This window comes from Lepus europaeus, chromosome 1 (genome assembly GCF_033115175.1).
Source record: "Lepus europaeus isolate LE1 chromosome 1, mLepTim1.pri, whole genome shotgun sequence".
In the NCBI taxonomy this organism is placed as follows: domain Eukaryota; kingdom Metazoa; phylum Chordata; class Mammalia; order Lagomorpha; family Leporidae; genus Lepus; species Lepus europaeus.
This window is the reverse complement of record NC_084827.1, coordinates 117,871,546-117,880,652: the sequence shown is the minus strand read 5'-3', so window position 1 is coordinate 117,880,652 and position 9,107 is coordinate 117,871,546. Positions and strand designations below refer to the sequence as shown.

The 9,107-nt window shown below is 47.5% G+C and overlaps 1 protein-coding gene across 1 annotated transcript in view; it reads left to right on the top strand.

Annotated features, from left to right (window-relative positions):
• The first annotated feature begins 2,475 nt into the window (after positions 1 to 2,475).
• The window catches only part of CHN1 (chimerin 1), a 234,226-nt gene continuing 227,594 nt past the window's right edge, over positions 2,476 to 9,107 (top strand). The window contains exon 1 of the mRNA XM_062200515.1: positions 2,476 to 2,678. Coding sequence (XP_062056499.1) covers positions 2,660 to 2,678 — 19 coding nt within the window. The 5' untranslated portion in view covers positions 2,476 to 2,659. The remainder of the gene's footprint in view (positions 2,679 to 9,107) is intronic.

The following is a 9,107-nucleotide window of genomic DNA, read 5'->3' as shown; positions in this document are numbered from 1 at the left end:
ATGGCCCCATCGGACAGAAAAAATGAGCAGCCCGCTGAGTTGTAGCAAGGAAGCCCTGATGCTCTGATACCTCTCAAACAGAGCTTCACAAAAACAAGAGAAAAACACGTTTGCTCTCAGCCTGATGGGACACATAGTTCCCCGCAGAAGAGCATGTGAATAAAGACTTCTGGGGACAAATGCAACTTGCTAAACGCTAAGAAGACCTAAACATACAAAATGGCTTGAGGACAAAATACTGTGCTTCTAATACCAAACAGACTTTTCTCTTTAAATTCAAACCATGCAAGCTTTAAATTGCTGGGAGATGGAGGGTGGGGGAGGTGGTCTGGGAGAACACCAGAAGCCTGAGATTGCCCTACCTGATCCACCACTGAATAGGAAATCTTTTAACCACTGGGCCCTTTGCTTTAAATGTGTACCTTGAGGGAATTTGGTCCCTTCCGCTTGAAAATTCCATGGTTCTATGTGAAAGGGAGTTTTAAAAAATGATAAAAGCAAAAGCTTTCTGAGATTATAAAAGCCGTCTTGGGTATCTTTTGTAATTATGACAGGTTTCCTATGAAATTGTGAGAAACATTTCTGGTAAGTGTGTGTACAGACATACACTTCTCTAGGAGGAGGGCTACTGTTTTCATTAGAGTCTCAAGGGCAGACAGGGGTCCCCCGAAAGGTTGAAGCCCACTGATTGAAACAATAAATGGAGTCTTTACTTTGGGGTTTATTTGATTGCTGAGTAGATCAGCAGCGATCTCCACACAGTTATAAAATCCGTCCACAAAGGCTGCCTGGGAGTCTTTAATTACCTTTACGAACTGTGAGTGTGATTTTTTTCATGGGCAAAAAGGCTGTTCAAATGCAAGAGTCCTTTTTCATGAGAAATTAAAAATTCTGGGGATTTCAGGATTTGTTCTGATGAGTGGCTGAAGGAAAGCCATTTTATATGGGGAATTTGCAAGCATATCGCATCTTGAGTATTTGCCCATTGTACTGAATTACTTTCACGTGTCTTCCTTTTAGAGTTAACTGATTTGAAACAAAAGGCTTGGCTCCTCCTTCCCAGCCGGCTTCTCTTCTGATGCTTGAGTCTGCTGGGAAATGATGATGAATTAACTGTGGTTCCGCTTGAATTCTCATTTTTTCCTAATAATCTGATCCCTAAAGTACATCAAAGAGAAGATATTCGTACAATACCCTTCAAAGAATTAGTTGAAAATTATACAACCAGGGAACCTGAGAACTAAAAGATGAGAGACGGATGTAGGCAGAAATGACAACCAAAGAGAAAAACCCACATATTTCAGACCCCAGAATAGCATCAGTGCCCTGAGCAGAGAAAGAACAGAGGGATTTCCTCACGGCAACTGGAGACTCCTGACTTTCTGAAGACAGTAAGCGAAAACCACGCTTTTCAAGAACACCTTCTGGGCTGACGTCACACGACTCCTGCTAACCGAGGGTGAGGCAGGGGGGAGGGGGGAGCCGTACGGACAGACAGACGTGGCCCGCGATTCCCAGACACACACACACAAAGCTCAGGGGAACGAGCTTTTGTTGGCAAAGGAGAAGCGCCCGTCGGGGAGTAGCGCTGGCTTTTCCTGAGGGAGGCTCACACAGGTTCAATGGCAAGGAGAGAAAAGGAGGGTGTGGGGAATCCCAGATGCTTTATGAGCGACTCGTGTTTCCTCACACAGGGCAATCTGAAGGGAACTACTCCCAGCGGCTCCGAGTCCAAAAGGAAAAGACGGCACCGTTCGGTGCCTCGGTTCCGCCCGGGGTCCCGCAGCTTCAGGTCCCCGGCTCGCCCGTTAACCCCGAAGGCGCCGGCAGCAGGAATCTATCCTCAGACGAACCCGGTCCCGGCACGACCCCGCCGGGAGCTCGCATCCACCCAGCATCCTTCTGCGGCTCTTCCGCTCTCGAGTAACAGCGCCGTTTTGCTCCTCTCTTCGCCTCCCCGCGAATCCCATTCAAGAGAGAGCCTGGGGTTGCAGCTGAAACACAACGCCCCGCCTCAGGCCGGCTCCCGGTGGCCGCCCAAAGCGGGTCGCAGGCGGTTCCGCGCCGCCGTGGGGGGGGGGGGGGAGGGCGCGCCCCCGCGCCCGGCGCGCGCCGTTGCCATGGGAACGCACCAGGCCCGGCCGCCCTGAGGGGGAGGCGGGAGGAGGCGTAGCGGCCGCGCTCGTGGGAGACGCTATCGCAAGATGGCGTCGGCGAGGCCGCGGGATGCGGAGTGAGCGCGCCCCGCCGGGGGCTCTGCGAGGCTGCTGCGCTCCCCCACGCCGCCGCCACCGCCAGCGCGGCGCCGCCTCCCTGCTTGCCATTGCGCCGCGGCCAAGCCTCCCCGCCTCGCAGGTACCGCCGCCCGCGCGCACGCTCCCGCGTAGTCGGCAGATGGCAGCGACAAGTGCCGGCTCGCCGAGGGCGAGCGGGGCTGCCCTGGCCCAGGCGCGCGCGACAATAACGCGTGAATAACTTTTTCTTGCAGCGGCTCCCTGCGTCCCGGCCTGCAGCGTCTCCGGGCGCCGGCTCCGCCGCCACGCCCCTCAGGCACCGCACTCGGTGCGAGGTGTGAGCGCGTCGGGCCGATGCGGTGATCTCCGGCCCGCCTGGGAGCAAGCGCGTGGATTGGCGGGCGGCGGCGGCGAGCGCCTTTACAATGGCCCTGACCCTGTTTGGTAAGTGCAGCCTCCTCTCCGCGCCGCCCGCAGGTGGGCCGCGCCCCGGGGCTCGGGGCGGGGGGCGGGCGCGGGCCGGGGCCGCGGAGTTGGAGCGCCCGGAGCGCCCGGCTCGCTCCCTTGCGCCTCTCCCATTGTTTCCTCTCCAGGCAGGGCCGATGGGCGTGTGCTCCCCTGGCCAATTCTGGGCTGGCAGACTCGGGGCTCCCGCGTGTTTCGTAAACGCACGACCGTTTTCTAAGATGCCAACTTGGGAGCGAACTTAGCTGGTTGTTTCCAAGCCTGCCTTTCCCAAGTTGGTAAATAAAGGTCCCGGAAAGTTTATTTATTTTGGTCAAGTGTCTGTGCATCTCTGACCTATGACGCCCCCCCTCCCTGAAATTGACAAACGGCTTGTGTGGCTTCCTGTTGGATATTGTTGGGGGATTTTTTTGGGTGGGGGCACTTGATATTATTCCATTGGAACGGGAACATTTTTAAACTTAATGTTAGTTAAAATGGAAAATATTTGCTCTAGCAAATGAGAGCAAACCCAAGAAAGTTGGCCACTGGCGGAAAACCATAATCTGAGGTGAATGTTTTCGAGAATTCATTAGGAAAGTGTGCTTTTTGAGATGTAATTGCTGCAACACCATTGTTTCAGGGGATGGCTCCAAGTGTTTTCCCTCTGACTGCGAGGGCCTTGGGTTGGGAAGGGCTCCCCTTGTTAGCTTTTGGGCCACAGGTACCTGTCTCACTTCAGGAAAACTCAGTCTGTGAAAACGTAGATGTCCAGAGGATTTGCTTTGCAAAGAAGCAGAGGCCACTGATAGGGAGCTGATAGGCACAGATAGAGTATCCGGTTTCCCGTAGGTGTTAGTTCCCTCACTAATCAAGCACATCAGAGTGGTTACATACCTGAAATGCTTTTGGATGTAAATACCTCAAGGTGTTGAATTAAGGTAATGGAACCAAAGAGTTACTTGTATTTAACCATCTTATTTTAGAAGTTAAAGTCAGACCAGAGAAGTTCTTTCCCAAGGGTCTTTCACAGGACCCTTTTGTGACAAAACGTCAGTCTGGGGCTGTGTTTACTATGCAAAATACTCACCTTACTAGAAGTGACATTTCTTACTTGGTGTCAATTCCCCACAGGTACTTAAAAGCCAATTTCTTCCTTGAAAAATAATAAAAATCTCCTGGTTATTTTCCAGTAAATTATATGTAATCTGTATTATTTAGTGGAAGCATTTTCCTTAATTGTGATCTTTTTTGTACAAAAGTTACATGATGGATATTCATAGTTGATCATTTCTTTTTTTAAAAAAGATTTTGTTTATTTGAGAGGTAGAGTTACAGACAGAGGGAGAGACAGAGAGGTCTTCCATCCACTAATTCACTCCCCAAATGGCTGCAACAGCTGGAGCTGAGCCAGGAGCCTCTGCCGGGTCTCCCATGCTGGTACAGTGCCCAAGGACTTGGACCGTCCTCCACTGCTTTCCCAGGTCATAGCAGAGAGCTGGATCAGAAGAGGAGCAGCCGGGACTTGAACCGGCACCCGTATGGGATACTGGCACAGCCGGTGGAGACAACCTGCTGAGCCACAGTGCCGGCCCCTGATAATTTCCTTTGAGGAAGCTGATAGCTAATATATTCATAGTAAGATTTTCAGAAGTAGAATTCTCTTTCAAACTATTTCTGACCAAATTCATTTTGCTTCCTAAAGCGCTATTTTGCATTTTTAAGATTTGTTTTCCACAGTAATATTTATAAGTCATCCTCTTTGAGTGTACTAACATTTCTCATGAATAAAACATAAAGTTGGTGAGTAATGTCCTTATTTTTTTTTTTGAAGATTTATTTATTTATTTTTGCAAGTCAGTTACACAGAGAGAGAGGTCTTCCATCTGCTGGCTCACTCCCCAAATGGCTGCAGTGGCTGAGCTGGGCCGATCTGAAGCTGGGAGCCAGAGCTTCTTCCAGGTCTGCTATGTGTGTGCAGGGGCCCAAGCAGTTGGACCATCTTCTACTGCTTTCCCAGTAGATCCAGAGAGCTGGATCGGAAGTGGAGTAGACGGGACTTGAAACGGCATCTATATGGGATGCCAGCACTGTCTTTTTAAAAGGATTTCTCACTGAGGAATGCTTAAGTGTGGAGGTGGAGATAAGGAAAGGAAGTCCTTGGAATACAGCTCTGTAAGAAAGTACGCACAAGAAGCCATCCCCATTCTCTAGAATTCATTGAGATCTTTAAAACTTTAGAGTTCACTGTGGGGATGTAGAGTTTAGTTTACGGAATTCGTTTTGATCAAAGCAAAGTACACTTGGGTAGAGCCTACTTTGTAAGTAGTGATATCACAGCAACTGTTTTTGTTAGAGTGTGCTTTGTTAGAGTGTGATCACTTACCTGGGCTGCCTGTTAAAAATGTAGTTTCCTTTACTCCAATACCTGGGACAAGGTGATTTTTTAAAAATTATTTTATTTATTTAAAATTTATTTATTTGAGAGACAGAAAAAGAGAAAGCTCCCATCCTGTGGTTCATTCACCAAATGCCTGGGACAGTTGAGGCCAAGGTTGGGAGAGGGAACACAATTGAAGTCTCTCACATGGGTGGTGGGGACTTGACTGCTTGGAGGCTTGAAATGTATTTTTATATCTTAGGAATTATTTACTCATCTATTTGATGAATGTTTTTACGTTTTTTACTTGTTTTCATTTATTTAGAAGGCCATGAGACAGAGACAGAGTGAAATCCAACAGCCAGGACGGAGTCAGGACAAAGCGAGGATCCTGGAATTCAGTCCAGGGACACAACTACCTGCTGCCTCCCAGGATCTGAGTTGGCAGGACGCTGGGTCAGGAGCTGGAACTGGGGATCTAGTATGTCAGAGTAGTGTGGGACATGGGCTTCTTAACCACTAGGCTAAACACCTGCCCCTAAAATGATATTTTTAATCCAGATTCATTTTCTTTGAATGGAAGAACCAGACCCCCAGCTTTGTCTTTCAGGGTTTTGTAATCTCTCTCTAGAGTTGAAAATGTGTATCTTTACATGTTCAAGAATTTGTAACCATTTTTCTTTAATTTTCAAATGAACCCACATTTCAGTATCAGCCTTGACATAAGTCGTTTTTAAATTGCCAACCTCAAAAATTATTCCAGTGTAGTTCAGACTCTGCTCACTTGCCTTGCTCATTTGTTCTACAAGCTTCTCTTGCAGTGTGTGCGGGAGACATGGTGGTTGCTGGCTTCTTAGTGCTTTCATTCCAGTGGCAGTCCATTGTCTTCTTCCAGATCTACAGCAAATGCATTTAATTCACTCACAGCTTCATTCCACATAGGCATTTTTAGAACTTCCCCTGTAGAGGAGTGCATGTTCCCTGCTAATTCCTGGGGTAAAAGGAAAGGCTCAAATCACCTGGTGTAGGGCTTCTTAGCCATGTACATGACAGAATATCCTGATTGGCCACACCACTAGAACCCCAACTGGCAGAGCTGGGTGAATAAGCAGTCTGCCAGAGCATCCATTGCATGATTTTTTCTGTCATTAAATACAGCTGAATGGGGCTGTAGTGTAGAGCCCAGGCCAAAGCTTGAGAGTCCAGTTGAGCCGGCTAAATCTTGAGTAATGCTCTTGTCTCTTTGTATAGAGTTGGCTCTGGCATTGACCAAACCCCACTTTTTTTTCTCTTTCCTCTTGCTATCTAGTCAACATTATACTGCCACAGATCATTTGTTGTTGTTGTTTTTAAGATTTTATTTATGTATATGAAAGAGATTGAGATTGAGAAAGAGATAGATACCATCCATCCCCCGATTCACTCCCCAAATGGCTGCAATAGCTAGGGCTGGGTTAGGCCAAAGCTAAGAGCCAGGAACTCCTCCTGATCCCCACATGGATGTTGGGGACCGAGATACCTAGGCTGCTGCTTCTGCCTTCCCAGGCACATGAAGCAAGGTGCTAACCTAAAGCCGAGCAGCTGGTCTTTGAACCAGCTCTCTGATATGGGATGTTGGCATTGCAAGTGGCAGCTTAACCCACTGCATCACAGCACCTGCCCCAGATCATTTCTAATACTTAGCAGTGAATTTCACTGTAATTTCTTATTATTTTTCTTTAGAGATTTTGCCACAGAAACCTTTTCATTATTTTATTTGACCAAAAACTAATTTTAAAGGAAACTCTTTGACTACATTCTCTATTGACATATTTATTCTTCAGTTGGTCCAAATCTAAGATGATGGCCCAGTGGTGAGAATCCATCTGCCTTTTTCAGAATGTTCTTTGGCTGTTTGTAAGATGACCATCGTTACATACTTGTCTATATACGTTCTTTTCTTTTTGTTAAAAACTTAGTACTTAGCGTTCAGATTTGTCTGGCAGTGCTGAAGCAAGGTGAAAGAATGGTAGTTCTTCTAGCTCTGTTAGTAATCATTTGTGTAGAGTGTGCAAAGGAATATTGGTGATGCAATCTTTTTTTTTTTTTTTTAAGTTTTTATTTTATTTATTTGAAAGTGTTGCAGAGAGAGGTAGAGACAGAGAAAGAGAGGCCTTCCATCCAGTGGTTCACTCTCCAAATGGCTGCAACACCCGAAGCTGAGCCTTTCTGAAGCCAGGAGCTTCTTCTGGGTCTCCCACGTGAGTGCAGGGGCTCAAGGACTTGGACCATCTTTCTGCTGCTTTCCTAGGCACATTAGCAGGGAGCTGGATCAGAAGTGGAGCAGCTGAGACTCAGTGCCCATAAGAGATGCCGGCACTGCAGGGTGGGGCTTTAACCCTCTACGCCACAGTGCTGGGCCCATTGGTGATGCAGTCTTTTGAGTCACATCTATCTCTGTAGATAGCTATCCTATGATTTACCTATATTTTGAAGGCAGATAATGGTGGATGTGCTAATTTGAAAAGTATGACATGCCAAGAAAAGAGTTTTATTTTTTTTTGTTGTTGTTACTTATTTCAGAAGCCGAGAAAGGGTGCTTCCATCTATTTGCTTGCTCCCCAGATGCCCACAACAGATGCTGGCTTAGGCTAAAGGGAGGGCTGGGGCCAGAACCAGAGTTAGAGCCAGAATGGGGAGCTGTGAACCCATTGCAGCTCTTCACCTGGGTGGCAGGAATCCAGTCCACGGGCCATCACTGCTGCCTCCCAGGTTCTGTATTGGCAGGAAATGAGTCAGGAGCTGACCTGGGCCTTGAGCCCTGGCACTCTCGTATGGGCTGCAGGCTCCCAGCTGTCCTGTTAACCGCTGGGTCAAACACCTGCCCCTCAGTTTATTTAAGATGGGTTTTGTCTCATATTTTTTTAAAAAGTCACCCTCCCAAAAACTTTTAGACATTTTTCCTCCTCATTGTTCTAAGATTTAATGCCAGAGATATACGATATGATATATATTTGTGGACTGTATAGACTACAAAAGTTTATGGAAAAAATAGAATTAAAAGGTAAATTGCCGAACTTTTCAAAAAAGATTTCAAAAATCTGAATAGTTTTTTCATAGTATATCTTTTCCATTTACTTCTTGAAGACCTCTCGTATATCTGCTTCGTGCTTAAAGACTCCCTAAAACCATACTATTGAGAATACATCTTTTAGGCTATAGCAGTGACAAGTAATTAGGCTGAAAATGCTGCTGGGTTATGCTTTCATGTGTCATAATAGTTCAGTAAACTAAGTTTATTAGACTCATTTAATCTAGGAATTAACCATTTACTGTCATTTTGAATAGTCAATAACAGGAGTGTTGCTGGGGAGGATGTAGCTTTTCTCAAAGGCCTCCTGCAACAATAATGTCTTGATATAGATAATTGATATTTTCTAAATTTTATATGATGTATCAACAGTAGTACTTTTAAGAAACTGTATTTTGGCCGGTGCCGCGGCTCAATAGGCTAATGCTTCACCTGTGATGCCAGCAAACCGGGTTCTTGTCCCGGTTGGGGCTCTGGATTCTGTCCCTGTTGCCCCTCTTCCAGGCCAGCTCTCTGCTGTGCCCAGAGAGTGCAGTGGAGGATGGCCTAAGTCCTTGGGCCCTGCACCCCATGGGAGACCAGGAGAAGCACCTGGCTCCTGGCTTCGGATCAGTGTGGTGCGCCGGCCGCAGCGTGCCGGCCGTGGCGGCCGTTGGAGGGTGAACCAATGGCAAAGGAAGACCTTTCTCTCTCTCTCTCTCACTGTCCACTCTGCCTGTCCAAAAAAAAAAAAAAAAAAGTGTATTTTTAGGGGCCGGCACTGTGGCTCAGCAGGTTAATGCCCTGGCCTGAAGCACTGGCATCCCATATGGGTACCGGTTTGAGACCCAGCTGCTCCAATTCCAATCTAGCTCTCTGCTATGGCCTGGGATAACAGTGGAAGATGGCTCAGGTCTTTAGGCCCCTGCACCCACATGGGAGACCCAGAAGAAGCTCCTGGCTTCAGATCGGTGCAGCTCCGGCTGTTGTGGCCATCTGG